Source organism: Leopardus geoffroyi, chromosome A1, assembly GCF_018350155.1.
Source record: "Leopardus geoffroyi isolate Oge1 chromosome A1, O.geoffroyi_Oge1_pat1.0, whole genome shotgun sequence".
In the NCBI taxonomy this organism is placed as follows: Eukaryota; Metazoa; Chordata; class Mammalia; order Carnivora; family Felidae; genus Leopardus; species Leopardus geoffroyi.
Genome location: NC_059326.1, coordinates 20,482,777 through 20,499,002, shown reverse-complemented (window position 1 = coordinate 20,499,002; position 16,226 = coordinate 20,482,777). Strand labels below are relative to the sequence as shown.

The following is a 16,226-nucleotide window of genomic DNA, read 5'->3' as shown; positions in this document are numbered from 1 at the left end:
GAGGGAGACACAGAATCGGAAACAGGCTCCAGGCTCTGAGCCATCAGCCCAGAGCCCGACGCGGGGCTCGAACTCACGGACCGCGAGATCGTGACCTGGCTGAAGTCGGACGCTTAACCGACTGCGCCACCCAGGCGCCCCAAAAAATACTTTTATTTTTGAGAGAGAGAGAGAGAGAGAGAGAGAGAGAGAGAGAGATTGCAAGTGGGGGAGGGGCAGAGAGAGAGAGAGGGAGACACAGAATCTGAAGCAAGTTCCAGGCTCTGAGCTGTCAGCGCAGAGCCTGAGACAGGGCTCAAACTCCTAAACTGCGAGATCATGACCTGAGCTGAAGTTGGATACTTAACCGACTGAGCTACCCAGCTGCCCCAGAAATGAACCATTTCTTAAAAAGAAATTCCTTTCCCTGCTGACCTGATTTTGTGCCTTGGTTAAAAATTAATTGACTTTAAGTATGTAGTTTCTTTCTGGGCTCTCTGTACTGCTCCAATGATCCATGTTTATACTTCTAATTTCACCCTGTCTTTGTTAGTGTAGCTTTACAGTAAATCTTGCAATTAGGTAGTGCAAGTCGTCCAGTTTTCTTATTTTCCAACATTTAAAACTAAATTTCGGTAGTTTGTTTTTATTTCATTTTCCAAATTTTTGTCCTTAGTATATACATATTCAACTAATTTTTGTGCACTGTCCTTATATCCCGTGACCTTGGTATTTTGATCTAGCTGAGGTTTTAGAAGTACACCATGGTCTTTGTAAAAAGATCGTTTTACATCTTCCCTTCCAATCTTTATGTCTTATATTTCTTTTTCTTGCTGAATTGCACTGAGTGGGGCTTTTGGTATTTAAGAATGGAAGTGCTTATCTTTGGATTTATCCTGTTTGGGTTTGCTAAGCTCTTGGATATGTAAGTTGATATCCTTCATCAATGTTGGAAAATTCCCAGTCATTATTTCTTCACATATTTCTTCTGACCCAGTCTCACTGTATCCTTCTAGGACCCTAGTTCCACTTGTGGTAGTCCATTTGATATTGTCCTACAGATCTAGGATGTGCTGTTTCATTTTTTTCACCCTGCTTCCTTCTCTGTGTTTCAGTGTATTGTTCATTTTCACAATCCTTGATCCTTTCCTTTACTGTGTCTAGAATCTGTTAAAGCCATAAAATGAATTCTCTATTCCCGATTTCTGATATCATGGTTTTCATTTCCATTGGGTAGATAGATTAATAGATAGTTATAGATAGATAGCATGTATTTCCCATCTGCTCAAACCAGTTCCCCTTTTCCAGTAGATCTCCTGAAATATTTATTGTAGTTATTGAAAAGATTCTGTCCCATAATTCCAACATCCAGGCCATTTTCAGACCTGCTTCTGTTGACTATTTCCTCTCTTGGCTATACACTAAACCACATTTTTCTTGATTTTCTAGCATCTCATATTTTTAATTATTTAGTTGTATGTTCTATATTGTATGTGAAAGTACAGTAGAGACTGAAGTAGATAATATTCAGTGTCCAGTAAAGTTCAAATCTCTTTTTTGTCAGGCCGCTAGAGTGGAGACCGAGTGAATTTTATCTGTATTTGAATTGAGTCTGGGCTTCTTTTGCCAAGATACTGCTAGATTCCCTGCAATATATGATTTCATATATTAAGAAGGCTAGATCAGGATTTTATCGCCATCAGGGCTCGGGATGTGAGCACCAGCAAGGATCTGAGAACCCTCTTATACTTTACAGTAAGTGTCCGGCTTTCTAAATTGTGGAAGATCTCTTTCTGATTTACAGCCTAATTGTGAGGTGAGGTGTTTGGGGGTCTCTTTGCTCTTTAGTCCCATGCTGGCTCTCTGCACATTGGGAGATTTCTCTTCACCATTCTTCTCTGCCCTTAGACTTCAAAGTGTCATTGTAGTGCACTTGGTAAAGGCCGAGAATACCTCACAGGGATTTCTGTCTGTTCTCTGACTCTAACCCTACCTTTTCATGGGCCATTGACTTGCATTTGGAGAATGTGCCTTACATGCCTCAGGGACTGGGGGTTTCTCTCAGTTCTCCTCCTAACCCCATCCTTTGACTGAATAACCACATGTACTTGGTGAAGGCCTGTGGGAGAGTTGGTAGATGGGTACAGATTCTGTGGCTAGAACTGACGAAAGACAGGATCTTTGGGATTCTAACCTATCATTCTGGCCTCCGTGTGGCCATTAAAGTTCACTAAAATTCAGACTGGTTTCTTCTCACCCTCACCTGCAGCTCTACTAGACATGAACATAACTATGGGTGTCCTCTTTGAAAGGGCTGGTTGCCTTCTGGAATCAGTTGATTTCTATTTCTTTGCTCACTAAGTTTTTTGAATGACTAGTATGGGAAGAGCAGCCTATTGCAGCTTTCTACATCCTAACCAGACTTAGTTATCTTTTCAGGCTAGATTTTCTTCTCCCTGAAATAAGAAGATGCATTCCTCTAGGAAAATGAGCCTGTCAAACACCGAGAATACTGTCTCATGCAGAGTAGGACCTCAGTACATGTGCATTGAAGGAAATGTGAATAAAATAGTAGAAGATCTCAAAGAGTACTAATTTAAAAATTGTTGAAATGGCAGCACAGTTCTTCTAAGAGAGTGAAATGTTTCAAGTCCTTTTCCCTACTTCCTTAAATAAACCCACACGGTAGGTTGTTTCTGGAGGATATTTAATGATGCTCCTATGTCCCTATTCTTATCTTAAACTTGATAACATCTTTTCCTGCTTTCTTCTGGGTAAAATCCACCAGGATAGTTTCCAGGAATTCATTGTTTAATTTCATTCTTACTGGTATGACATTACTGTCATCTCTATAGCTATGCGTTTTACACACACTCACACGCGCGCACACACACACACACACACACACTTTACACACGGTATATATTCAATTCTTTTTTTCTTTAATGGCTTATATTAGAGCCCTTTAACTGAAACACATATCTCTTATCTGACCTTCTTATCTCATTCCCTCCCATCTTGATTTTTTATTTATGATCCTGGGGCTTTTATTCAACGGATGTATCTGCGTGTTTCCAATGGACCAAATATTGTGGATGTGTAGTTCCTGCAACTACGTAAAGCCGGCTTTTACTCAGAAGCACGCAGTGCACACCAGAACCAGAACCTGCAGCATTTCTCAGTGTCTGACTTGTGGTGAGGGTGAGCTGAACACATCTTCAGAATCTCCTACATAAGGGTCATAATTTAGAAAAATCCGATTCTGTCTTATACTTGTCTTTATTGAGTTTCGGTTGGCTGTGTAGTTTATTTTGAAGACCTGACTGTCAGGATCAGGGAAGGGATTACATTTTAAAATGCAGAAGCCCTGCTCTAAGGCATCTCAGGGCGCCAAGGATCTGCTGAGCAGACAGAAGACGACACCTGCTTTTCATCTCCAAAATTGTCCATCTTTTATAGTGTGAACAAATGTCCATGCCTGGAAGAGCATGTTCCTGTGAGAAAGGTGGGCAGACGTCTCACTCAGGGCCACGTGGTGGGAGGAAAGCTGTTCTAAATCTCTCATGGCATCGTGGTGTCCGAGCTGCTGGCTGGAAGCAGTTTCCCGCCTCAGCCTGACTTGACCTGGGAGAGGACAAGCTGAGTACACAGTTTCCCCAGGGGTGGGCGGGGGTGAGCCACTTGTTAGGTTGGATGCTCAAATAAAAAAGCAGGCGTTACGAATGAGCCAGATACCAAGACGGATCGAGCCCTGCAAAGCAAGTGGAGAGGCTTGCTCAGCACCGTCCCAAGCTATCGAGAAAGACGCTCGTGGTAAATCACATGAAAATCCCACGCTCCAAAGCCTCCCCTGAAATTTAAGAAAAGTTGGGACGATGATATCTTTGCTAATATTTCTATTACTTAAAACATATTCAAGAGAAGACAAGAGTTGGGAGACGTTACCCATCGTACCTACTGTAACATGCCCAGCAGCCACATGAGCAGACTAATAAACAGAATTCTACTTTGTAGTGTGTGGGATGGTCGATATCAAACAAAGTACTCAGTTTCTCTCTACCTGGATGGGCTCTCCAGTAACAGGATTCATCACTTCTTTTGCAGAAATTCTCATCCCCAGAGCAAAGTTAGCCACTCTTTGAGCATGACTCCCAATGGGCACTGGTACGCCCCCTACCACCATGTAGGCATCTCCTATAGTTTCCACCTGTAAGAGGGAAGAGAGGGTATTCAGATGGTTTCTTTCATGCATTCAATATATCACTAAATATTTTTGTCATTTTCCACATATTGACAGAAGGACCATATCGAAGCTGGTGGTTATTGGCCAGGAGTATACGGAGCATAAGGGAGGGATGAGAGGAAAACTGACTCAGGAAACCACCAATGAGCTAGCCCAAAGGGCTTTCTGCTTCTGGTGGAAGCTCCATAGAAGACATGGCTCCAGAGTTAGTGTATGATGCTATATATCAGACGTACGTTATTCAGATTAGACTCTCTGCTGAATGGAAGGGGTAGAGTTACTCTCTGGGAAAACAGGGTGCCCCTCAAAGGCCTTTTGGCACTGGCTATTATAAAAGGATTTCTGAAAAACTAAAATTGCTAAAATATCTCCAATTCCCTGTTAGCTGTATCTCCTCACCCCACTCCCATCCACACCAGACCACAGAGCAGCAAAGAGAGAGGCAAAGGAAGACCGATAACCGAGCTCCTGCCCTGCCTGAGCGGGACACACACGCAGTAGGTGAACACTTACTTTGTAGACCTCGTGGACGCTGGTTAATCTGTCAAACTTGGAATACATGGAATTCAGCATGGTCACTATCTGGATAGGTTGGCAGGCAGCACAGATGTTAGTAAATGTCACCACGTCACTGAAGAGAATGGTGCAGGTTTTAAATTCTCCTGCAAAACATAAACTGAGCATCAGTGAGAGCCAAGGATATGGGATGATGATTCTCTGGATTCTAGACTCGAGTGCTCTCTGGGAACCAAATCTGGCTGAGCCTTGGGGAAAAGGAGCCGGGTCCATTCGGCCAACAGACACTCCCTGAGTGCCAGCTATGAGCTGGTCGTTGTTCGGGGAGACGCGTGCAACGTGGAACAGACAGCACCTCTGCCTCTAAGGTGCTTCCAGTCCAGTGAAGAAGACGTAAGAGTAAACGAGCACCCGGTAAGGTGTGCTGAGAGCCACGGCAGGACAGGAATAGGTCGGGTGGGCCCTGGCTTACAGAGAAGCTTCTGGCAGGTGGCCTGGTGCGGAGCCCGAACTACAGGAGATCCAAGCCGGGGCTGACAGAGACTGGTAACTCCTTGGGCTGCTAATTTCCATATGGCAGCCAGATGACCTGTTGAAGTCAGACCCTCCAATCCTGTGCCTCAAATCCGTGATTGCAACACACTGAGACTAAACTGGAAAATCCTTGGGGTGCCTGGGTGGCTCAGCCAGTTGAGTGCCCGACTCTTGGTTTTGGCTCGGGTCATGATTCCAGGGTTGTGGGATCAAGCCCCACATCAAGCCCTGTGTCAGGCTCCTTGCTACTTAAGATACTCTCTTGCCCTCTCTCTCTCTCTCTCTCTCTCTCTCTCTCTCTCTTTGCCTCTCCCCTGCTCGTGTGCTCTTTCCTGCTCTCCCCACTGTCCCCCCCCTCAAAAAAAAAAAAAAAGAAAAGAAAGAAAATCCTTACCATGGCCAGTAAGGGGTCCCCTGTGTCCCCACCATCTCTCTGATCTCACGTCTCCATGCTCTCTGGCTTACTCCACTCCAGCCACCCTGGCCTCCTTGGGGTTTCATAAGTGCCTCCTGCTTAGGCCCCTGGCACCTGCTGTCTCCTCTGCCTCTTTTCTCCGACTTCTCTTTTCTCCAATATCCAAAGGGCTCTGTCTCACATCTCACACATAACCACCTCAGTGAGAACTTCCTTTATCACTCTATCTAAAATAACGGTCCCTCGACTCTATCCTTTTGGCTGATTTCCACCCCCAACCCCACAAGCCTTACATGGCATATTTTATATGGGATTCTTTCTTTGTTTGTTGCCTATCTTCCCCACTGGACTGTAAGCTCCACGAGATGAGAGACTGTTTCGTACTCTGCTGTATCCCCAGCACCTAGAGCAGGGCCTGGCACATAGTAGATCCTCAATAAATACTTGTTGGATGACCAAAGGGGTGACTGCTTGAGCACAGCTGGGCGTTCTCTGTATTATTTATACCTCTGGTAATAATCTCTCCTTCACGTAGTTTCCTCTGCCCTCTGGCTTCTGGCCTGCCATTCTCTCCTCATATTCTCCCTACCTTTCTGATCTCCTTGTTTCACACATTCCACTGGCTTTTCTTCCTCCTTAAATAATAGGTGTTCCTTAAGCTTCAAAACCTAACCCTCGTCCCTTCTCACCTCCTGCCCCCTGGATGACCTTATTTATAATTCATAGAGTCGGTGTTTAACCACCACCCACACTGCAATAATTCCTAGATCGATAGGTTACCCAAGGAACTTTCTTCAAGCTCTCCCCACAATTCCTAGCTACCTACTGGTCATGTCAAGTGGAGTATCCTACAGGCTGCGGTATTTATCTTGAGACTGCCTCACCTTTGCTCCTGCAATCCCGTTCTCCCAAAATGCCTTTCCCTGCTTTTCCTCTGAAATAAAGTCTCAAGGTCTAACTCAAGTGCCATACACTTGATATATACAAACCCTCACAGCCCCTGCCTCCTGTCTCTTCCTTTCCGACGCCTTTTTATCATGAATTTCCCTGGCGTCTGTGTTTCCACACCTTTGTCATGGAAAACGTATGAATGTTGGAGTTAGACGGACTTCTGATTAGTCTTCAGCTCTTTTACTCATAAACTGGGGTGAAGTAGATTTACTCAGCTGTTTTGGATAATAGCACCTCGCTCACAGAAGTGTTCAGAGAATTCAATGGAATGGCACGTCTAAAAACGTCTAACACAGATCCTGGCACAATAATTGCTCTTTAACGCACATTAGTTCCCTTTCCTTTGGCTACCGCCAACCCTGTGAAATTATTCTGTATATGTCTGTCAAACCCGCAAGATTGTGACCTCCTTTGGGTCCTCGAGACCTGGCAGCACCCTGGCATTGAGTTAGTTTACCACACATGCCTGGGGGTGAACACGCACCCGTGACAAATGGGAAGTGAGGTCAGAGTAAACGTGGCATCGTTTCCTCCAGAAATGGCTTGCTCTCCCAGAATGGTCTTTAGAGGCCCATGATTTAGGTCACGTGTGGGTGTATTATTTCCAACTAAAGAACTCTATTCGTGGCCACTGACGAAAAGGCCCGTGTCAAGCCATAGCTTTCGGGTCTTAGAGAATGTGCCATAGGTGGGTGAAGTTGACAGGCACTCTTACTTAATCCATGTTTCACTCTGGTATTACTTTTATTATTCTTGATGTTGGGAGAAGAAAACTGAGGACGTGCATCTCAAGCAACCTGCCCAAGGTCATGCTGCTAACAAGCTATGGACCCAGAATCCGAACCTAGAGCTGTCTGGTTTTCGGAGCCTGTGCCCCTAACCCCTGAGGCACACCGCTACTCTTGCCCAGAGGCGCCCATGAAGGGGAGGGAATGCTTTACCCGCAGCGACCTTTTTGCCCTCCTTCAGCTGGTTGGCCACATGTTCCGGCAGCATGGCATAAAGCAAGGTCTCGGTTTTCTTCTTTTCTATGGCCAAGTGCTGGGAGAGGACCCGCAGCTCCTCCTTCTTCCTCTCCAGCTGGTTGGACAGCTCAATCTCTGCCAGCCGCTGCTGGTTCAGGAGGATGAGGTCCCTGGTGGTGTCGTGGGGGGCGATGTCGGACAGGTGCATCCGGTGCGCCTCCAGCTCTCGCAGGCTGCGGAGCTTCGGGGAGCACAGGTATATCATGCACCGCGCAGACTCCATCCAGATCATCTGGCCTTGCCGTCACGAGAGAAAGGTGACAATGCAGCAGGTCACCCGCCGGTGCTACAGCTCGCCAGATCATCACCCACACAATATGCCCTCGTATCCACCGCACGGTCTCACCCCTTCCCTTCTAGCCAAATTTCTTGACAGCCGTCTGTCTCTACATCCTGTCTCCACTTACCCGTCTTCCCTGGCTCGCAGCGCCTCTCTTTACTTGGAAGTGGCCCCAACCCCGGCTTCCGATCTACCTACTCCAATACGAGTCTATCTGTCTCTCCCTTACTGGGGCGTTCTGCTGTTGGATGGCGTTGGGCAGAACCCCCTCCCTGAAACCTCACTTTCACGGACTCCCCCGACACTTCTTGCAATTTTTCCTTTAGGTTTTTTCGCTCATTCCTTCAATGCTGGTGTTCCCCGGGGTTCTGTCTTGGCGTTCTCTCTTAGTATTCCACAACGGCCTCCGACACCATGCTGACAATGAATCTGAATTCCCAGAGAAACCTGGCTGCCTGGACTCAATGCATATTTCCTTAAAAACAGATCTGTTTATTATTTTATTATAAAAGTGGTACACATGCATTGCAGAAAATGAAAACGGCTGAAGACAATATTAAAAGTCACCCGTAGGGGCGCCTGGGTGGCTCAGTCGGTTAAGTGCCTGACTTCTGCTCAGGTCATGATCTTGCGGTTTGTGGGTCTGAGCCCCGCGTCGGGGTCTGTGCTGACAGCTCGGAGCCTGGAGCCTGTTTCGGATTCTGTGTCTCCCTCTCTCTCTGCCCCTCCCCAACTCATACTCTTTCTCTCTCAAAAATAAACATTAATATTTTTGTAATAAAAAAATTTTTTTAAGTCACCCATAATCACGCCACTCAGATAACTACTAAAAAATGGGGTCCTCTGCCATCTTTTTCTGTAATCTGAATTTTTCACTTCAATTTTATAATAGATATATCCTTCCATGGCATAAATGGAGATACACATCATACTTTTCACTGGCCACATTGATTATACTGCATTTTATTTAAGCAATTAGCTAGCACTGATTATGTTACACCCCTGATATCACCCTATAAACAACATCGCAATGACCAAGCTTAAGGTAAGTCGTTGTGGATAATCGTGACAATTCTGTTAAGGATATAATCTTAGAAATGGAATTACTGAGGCGAAGAATATGCTCACTTTTAATGTTTTCGATGCATATTGCTAAAATGCCCTCTAAAATGATTGTGACAATTTATACTCCCATCAACAGTGATTTTTTAAATTTCCTATTAATATTTATGCATGGATGTCTGCAACTGAACTCGTCTTCAAGCTCCTTTGCAAATGTTCTGTTTAATTGCTTCATCACACATGCACTTGGTCTCTACTGTGAGCCAGGCACACTATTCTAGACTTGGAGGATATAGCAGTGACCCAAATGGGCAAAGTCCCTGCCCCAGGAAGTTCACATGGGGTCTTTTCTGTTAATCACACCTTCACCACCCAGTTACCCGAGCAACAAAGCTAATCCTTATCCTAAATATCCTCTCTCTTTTTCAACACCGACATCCAGTCTCCAACTCCTGCCTTAATTATCTCCTGAATCTGTTCCCCAGTTACCACCCCGGTGCCACGGCTTGCTGCACTCAACACTTTGAAGCTTCTCGCTAGGGATGCCTGGTGGCTCAGGCAGTTAAGCGTCTGACTCAGGTCATGATCTTCTGGTCCGTGAGTTCAAGCCCTGCATCTGGCTTTCTCTCTTGTGTCAGCACAGAGCCCGCTTCAGATCCTGTGTCTCCCTCTCTGCCCATCCCCTGCTTGCATGTGCTTTCGCTCTCTCAATGATAAAAATAAACAGTTAAAGCTTCTCACTAGTTCTCCCGGGGCAGCCTCCAGCTTTTTAGCCAGCTTTTCTGAAGAAATCAGAAAGCTCTGCCTGGTCCCTTTCCGAGAAATCTCCCACACTGCAGAGAGCAATGGGAAAGGGCTGAGTTACTTACCTCGGAGTTTGAGTGTGGGCTGACTTTTCCATGCCTCAGGCATCCTTTCTCTTCGGACCTTCAGGACAAATTGACTGTTGATAAATTTGCAGATGCTGAAAATGTCGAAGGTAACTTGGGGATGAATGATGGAGAAATACTCATCCAATCGAATCTTCTGGTTTTGGAGTCCTGGGACATACTTCTGAATATTCACTCCAGCTTGCTTGACCCTCAGCTACCCACAGAGGACAGGTGTAAGACCGGGGAACAGAAAGCAACCCTCACCGTAAACTCTCCCTTGCAAATATCACTCCGCATGCTTTGCGACTCACTAAAAGGGGTCAGTAATGGTCAGACACCGTGGAAGTAATAAATATTATTTTAAAAATCAAATCTGCAGCTCATCTCTGAAAGAGAAAAGGATAGCATGGGGTGTTCAACAGCAAACCTTTGACTGACAAGAAACAGAGGTTAAATGTTTCAGTTGGAGTAACAGTTCTTCCCCAGCTTTGGGGGACTTCTTAGAATTCACTAACAAAGAAACTAGCCAATTCTGTGACTTAGATCTGACACCCAGGCCCAGGTGAAGGCGTCCATCATGGAGGTGGGGAGACATCTTTCACTGCTGTTTCCAGGGAACACACGGAAGAAAGAAGCAAAGAGTACATAAAATATGCAATGCCTGCACAGGCTGTCCAGGAATACATAACTTCACTAACCACGGGCACTCTGTTAGGCTACAGAAATCAACTTAACATTATGGAATAACTATCATTAAACTTACTGTTATTCTATGCCCAAAACTTAAAAAGGAAATGGAGTTTTAAAAGTATGGGGCGATGGGGTGGGGGTGCAGGGGCGGTGAGCCTAGGTGGCTCAGTCGGTTAAGCATCTGACTTCAGCTCAGGTCATGATCTCAACGTTTGTGAGTTTGAGCCCCGCATCAAGCTCTGCGCTGACATCGCAGAGCCTGGAGCCTGTTTCGGATTCTGCGTCTCCCTCTCTCTCTCTCTCTCTGCCCCTCCCTTGCTTGCTCTGTGTGTGTGTGTGTGTGTGTCTCAAAAATAAATTTTAAAAAAAATTTTTAATTAAAAAAAAAAAAAAAGTACATCAGGGACACCTGGATGGCTCGGTCAGTTAAACATCTGACTCTTGATTTCGGCTCAGGTCATGATCTCAAGGTTCATGAGACTAAGCCCCAAGCCTGTCTCCATGTTGACTGTGCAGAGCCTGGTTGGAATCTCTCTCTCCCTCTCTCTCTCTCAAAAAAAAAAATAAATAAATAAAAAGAAAGTACATCGGAATTTAAAACATTGATGATAGCAATAATAGTGTCCTCACGGCATTGGGGAAAAGCCAAAGTACATTACTTTACAATTCCCTAGTTGTTGAGGTCACGACCTGAGCCAAAATCAAGAGTCGGACTTTTAACGGACTGAGCCACCCTGGTGCCCCTCCCTAATTGTTTCTTATAGGAGTGTTTGATTTCCTCAGATCAATTCTTTGCAAGCAAAGATGACCCTCAAATGAGTAAATTTCATAGATTCTGTATCCAGCAGTCAACTGGTAGGTGATGATCCAAATATATCTCTGCATTCAAACAACTAGCAGAGAAAATCGCAATTACCTGAAGCCATTTTAATTGATTTTTTGACCAAATTTATTTTACCTAACTGCCTTTGAACGGAGCTCATAGTCACTTCAGTTGACACATATTTCATCCAAGGAAACTGATAACAACCAAACGTTTGTCATTAATGGTCATCGTCACAACTCCCACGGAACAGTGGCATGAGTTGGCACAGCCTTCTCCCCTGCCTTCAAGATGCAGAGGGAGAACCCTACTGGGACTGAGACAACCGCAGTGGCCACGAGGACGGCGAGGGATCACATCTAGAATCTCACCCTGCCATTACCGACTGCATTCTTTTGTCTCTTGGCGTCGTGAACTTTGGTGTCACTTCCTTTTTCTCTAATGGCAAACCTTCCCGTGCACTCATCAGTGCAGACCCCTTGCTGCTGTCCCCCCCCCCCCCCACCATACCCACAGAGAAGTTCCAACATTCTAGTTTCTGGAAGAGGCCACAATGAAAAGGAAGCCAAAGGTCATGCCAGGCTAAACCCTAGTCTCCCAACCCCTGGGGACCCCTCAGGGACTTGACATGAAAGACTATATGAATACTCCCTTCCCAGCTTAGCCCCAGTCCAAGCTATAGCGGGAAAGGGCCTCTTACTGATTCATCAAATACAATGTGGAAAGGAAAAGCATTGCAGAATGTCTTCTGTTCAATCCAGAGACGCTCGGGATAAACGGGCACAAAGGTGTTCACGAGATGCCCTGGATGTAGAAAAAGAGAGTCCTGTTCAGAGGCCGTTCACGCCACCAAGCTGACACAGAGCAGAGCTTGGGGTAGCGTCTTAAATGTTTCATGGCCACAGAGCAGTCCCCACTCTCTACCAGAGGCCCCCTTGGCGTCTCCAGATGGCCACAGCGATTCTTCCAAATTAAAACAAACAGAAAACTTGCTACTGGGTTAAGAAGCACCCCCCCCCCCCCCCCCCCCCCCCCCAGCCCCTGCCAAGTTTCTGCCCGCCGCTGAAGAGTCTCTGGGCCAATTGAGTACGTCTCGCCAGGAAAACAGAGCCGGCATTGAAACGGTGACAGCCAGACAATGAGCTAGCGGAGCAGAGCGTGTGTGCCCGGCCCAGCGTCAGGGACATTTGCCATGGAGCTTTTTAGACTGACAGTTTTGGGTGGCACATGAAAATTTAACCAACAGCCCTATTTGGCAGGGGGTAGAGATTCGAAATGGAGCCTTTTTGATATGAAAATCTCCCAGACAAAGGATGTCAATTGCGTGTTTGACTCGCTTGCCATGGCTTGAGGGACTCAAAATGCAGCCTTTTGAGCCCTGCAGACCTCCTCCCAGATGCATGTCACCGTGACCCACAGGGCATGATGGGGAGGGCTCTAGCTACCCAGCTCCCCACGGGGCGGGGCTCTCATTCTGGCTCAGCCATTAGGTGCTGATCATGAGACGGGCTCAGTGTCAACAAGGGCGCCTTGAAAGCCTGATGCCTTCATTTTTCACACGGAAGATGGGGGACCTTGTTCAAGGTCATTCAGCTCCTGAGGGACAGAGCCAGAGATCTGCTTTCTTGGCTCCTAATCCAGTGTCCTTTGCACTACTGGATACTGTGGTTATTAACCACAGGCTTCCTGGCCTGAAACGCATCCCAGTCCAGAAGGCCTGAGAAGCTGTAGAAAATTCACTGTTCTTGAGAATATGTCAGTAGGCATCCCTCCTTCCTTTCAACACAGTGACCAATTGGGACAGATTCCCCTCCTCTCTCCGGTGGCTTTCCCTGACTACTGGGGAGACTGCGTGTCTGTGCCACCCAGCGCAAATAAAAGGGGCAAAGGAAGGCAAGTTAGAGTCTGATGTTTGAATGCGTAAGACCATGCCCGCGAAATCCAAGCTCTGCAGAAATCAGTGACGTCATCATCATAGACGGCTTTGCCCAGTTGTGTGCACCAAGCAATGATTCTGCTCTGAGAGCCAAGGTCAGGAGAATGGCCGACTCACCTTTTCCAAACATGACTATACTTCTCACAACTTCCCAGTGGGATTTCTTCACAGGGCAAACAGAGACACTCAAATATTTCTCCTTCATCCTAAGGAAAGCTGCCTCCAGGGCCTACAGGTGGCAGGGAGAGAAGCACGCATGTCATGTGACTGGTCGTGTAACTGGAGACACAAGCCCCTTCTGCTGTAATTGGGACCAGAGGAACAGCAAGGCCTTGCAAGGTCAATGTTAGCAACACATTGTTATCCCCAAGATTTTTATCTAATTAATCCTCGTGTTGTTTCTCTGCCAAAGGCAGCAAGAACTTTTTTTGCAAATCTCAAGACAGGGCTGGCAGACAAATGACACCTGACCATCTTGTCTTCTTATGGTTGTAGATTCTGTAGCAAACAGGCTCTGAGGTGGGCTTTGAACGCTCTAAGATATCAACACCGTGGGCTCCAGGAACCACAACATTATCTGGATATTTGTATAAGCTGTGTGGACACAGAGAGCTGTGTACCTAATATATGTAGTACCTAAATAGAAAATGTTCACTCCACAAGTTGCAGCTGAGGCAGCCAATCCCAGGATGGCACATTGACTCCAGACTCCTAACTGGCCCCAGCTACGGAAGTGGGCACTAAGGACTTCAAAAGGTCAATTTATTTTAGAAGGATTGCAAAATAAGCCACCAAATCCAAATTTCCGGCCTTTATATTGGTGTTTTCAGAGGTGAAAATGTTCTAGGCTAAGGTTCATCCCAGAATACTTCCCGGTGTTTATCCAAGTTTTCTTAACCCAGAGGTTCTCAACGAGGAATGATTTTTGTCCCCCACCCCTGCCTTGGGGATACATGGTGATGCCTGGAGACATTTTTGATTGCCACAACTGAGGAGCGGGGAGCGGGGGTGCTATTTGCATCTAGTGGGTAGACTAGCAATGCTGCTAAACACACACAGGACAGGCCGTCATAACAAAGAATGATCTGGTCCCAAATGGCAATAGTGGAGATTGAGAATATCTGCCTTAAATCCACTATGAGAAGGTCCATTTGGTTCTGTTCTTTGCACAGAATGTTCCAAGACCGGTGGGTCCACTAGGAGGATCTGTGCTTTCTGAAGACATAGCAAACCCAATACCTCTTGGTCCCTCTGGATATCCTGATTGCCTTTTAACCTGTTTGGCTTTGCCCTTCCCACCTGGCTGTGAGACTTCTGTACAACCAGAAACACAACATGCTCTTTCTTTCCTGTCCTCTCCTCTTCCTTATTCATGCTGAGGATATCCATGGTCACATCAATGTCGAAGAAGTCTTTGGCCACAGCCTCAATGATACCTGCAGCAGAAGGACACCTACTGATGAGGGATGGCAAGAGGCAGCTATGTCAGCCAAAGTCATAAAATAATCAAGTTATACAACTTCAGATGAACATTCCAGGGTTCACTAAGTCCAGCCCTTGCATCAAGACAGGCAGCATACGGTAGATTAATAAAATTCAAAAATAAAATAACTTACAGGTAGAGGTTTAAGTTGTACATGTCTGGATACCAAATATATCCCTGCCACTCTAATTTCTAGCTCAGCATCTATTCATATGTTTATTTCAGGAAGGCATTTCACTCACTAAACAAACACACTCTAGAAATAATGTAAACAAAGTTTAGTTGTAAAAGCATTAAGGGTCATGTTTTAAAAAGAGGTTCTCCAGAAATCTATCCCCGGGTTATAATGGAAACATGGGAAAAGCACGCATGAAGATGTTCACCACAGCACTGGTTACAATAGCAAAAGAGTAGCACCAACTACAAATTCAACAGTGGGGCCTGGTCAATTACCATATGAAATACCGTTCGGCCTTTGAAAATGACTTTTAAAGACCATGTAAAAACGTGGAAGGATGCTTTCTCCATAATGCTGAATACACAAGAAAGGTTGATACAAAATAGTATATGCAGAATTATCATAACTATGTAAATACCTAGTTTAAAATGTTAAAATAAAAATGGAAATTATTCCTTCTTTTGGCACTTTGGGAACTTATTTTAAAGGCTCAAAGACTTTGGAAGTAACGGTCAAGACAGCAAAGACTCAGATTATGGAAGAGCTGGGTTGGCTATTAGCCATCCTGGAGAATTGTGAGGGGACCATCCCCCAGAGGCCTCGTAGCGGTGGGACTGGTTAAGACATTCCCATACCTGGTACGATGTGGCACAGACCCCTCCGATCAGAGTAGTAATGGAGAAGCATCCTCCCGTCTGCTTCTCTCTCCACGCGGAACGATGGCGCGTTCATCTCCTAACCAAAAGACACGACGTGTTTTCTCTCAGTGAACCCAGGTTGTTTAAATTATGCTCTTGAGGCTTTGTGAAACAACAGTGCTTACCCATTACAGCACACAGAACTATACCCCCAATCACATAAAATCCACTATGGTTTTGGGCACCCTATGTCAGGAATTTGATATTATCCCTAATTCCCTAACCCACCCTAGATGGCAAGTATTATCTCCCTTTTAAAGAGAAGAAACAGGCTCAGTGGAGTCAAGGGTAAAGGAAGGGAGGAACAATGTTTGGACCCCAGTGAGCCTTCACCACGCGTGTTGCTTCTGCCCACACTCCAGGGCGGGGCCAGCGTCCACGCTTGGCCTGTGATCAAGGGACCACGGGCATCTTCACCCTCAGAAAGATCAGGTGCTCAGAGCAATTTGGAGAGGAGTTGCTTTCTCATCCTGGAAGTAGGATGCCGTCTGCGGTCTAAAGTCACTCATTTGGAAAATCAAGATATGTCAGAAGAGATCCT

The 16,226-nt window shown here is 45.9% G+C and overlaps 1 protein-coding gene and 2 long non-coding RNA genes across 3 annotated transcripts; 1 reads left to right on the top strand and 2 right to left on the bottom strand.

Annotated features, from left to right (window-relative positions):
• The first annotated feature begins 330 nt into the window (after positions 1 to 330).
• Positions 331 to 3,992, top strand: LOC123597031. The gene is made up of 2 exons (XR_006711922.1): positions 331 to 3,180; positions 3,439 to 3,992. It is a non-coding gene; the product is annotated as an uncharacterized LOC123597031 (long non-coding RNA).
• Positions 1,584 to 5,280, bottom strand: LOC123597032. Its single transcript, XR_006711923.1, has 2 exons — positions 4,736 to 5,280; positions 1,584 to 4,186 (listed from the first exon to the last, which is right to left on the bottom strand). It is a non-coding gene; the product is annotated as an uncharacterized LOC123597032 (long non-coding RNA).
• Positions 5,281 to 5,577: 297 nt separating this feature from the next.
• Positions 5,578 to 14,965, bottom strand: LOC123607549 (guanylate cyclase soluble subunit beta-2-like). Its single transcript, XM_045497079.1, has 6 exons — positions 14,943 to 14,965; positions 14,626 to 14,806; positions 13,444 to 13,555; positions 12,091 to 12,194; positions 9,875 to 10,091; positions 5,578 to 7,900 (listed from the first exon to the last, which is right to left on the bottom strand). Exons 1-6 carry the CDS (start codon positions 14,963 to 14,965, stop codon positions 7,515 to 7,517), a joined length of 1,023 nt encoding a protein of 340 aa, XP_045353035.1. The 3' UTR covers positions 5,578 to 7,514.
• Between the last annotated feature and the right edge of the window lie 1,261 nt (positions 14,966 to 16,226).

Bases quoted from the DNA above. Each gene is read 5' to 3' on its own strand.
- LOC123607549 (XM_045497079.1), bottom strand. From the start codon at position 14,965: ATGTACAACTTAAACCTCTACCT. The intron at 10,092-12,090 runs GTAAGAGGCCCT...CTCTGTGGGTAG, and splicing joins ACATTGTATTTGATGAATCA to CTGAGGGTCAAGCAAGCTGG. The intron at 7,901-9,874 runs GTAAGTAACTCA...CGTGACGGCAAG, and splicing joins GCCCACACTCAAACTCCGAG to GCCAGATGATCTGGATGGAG.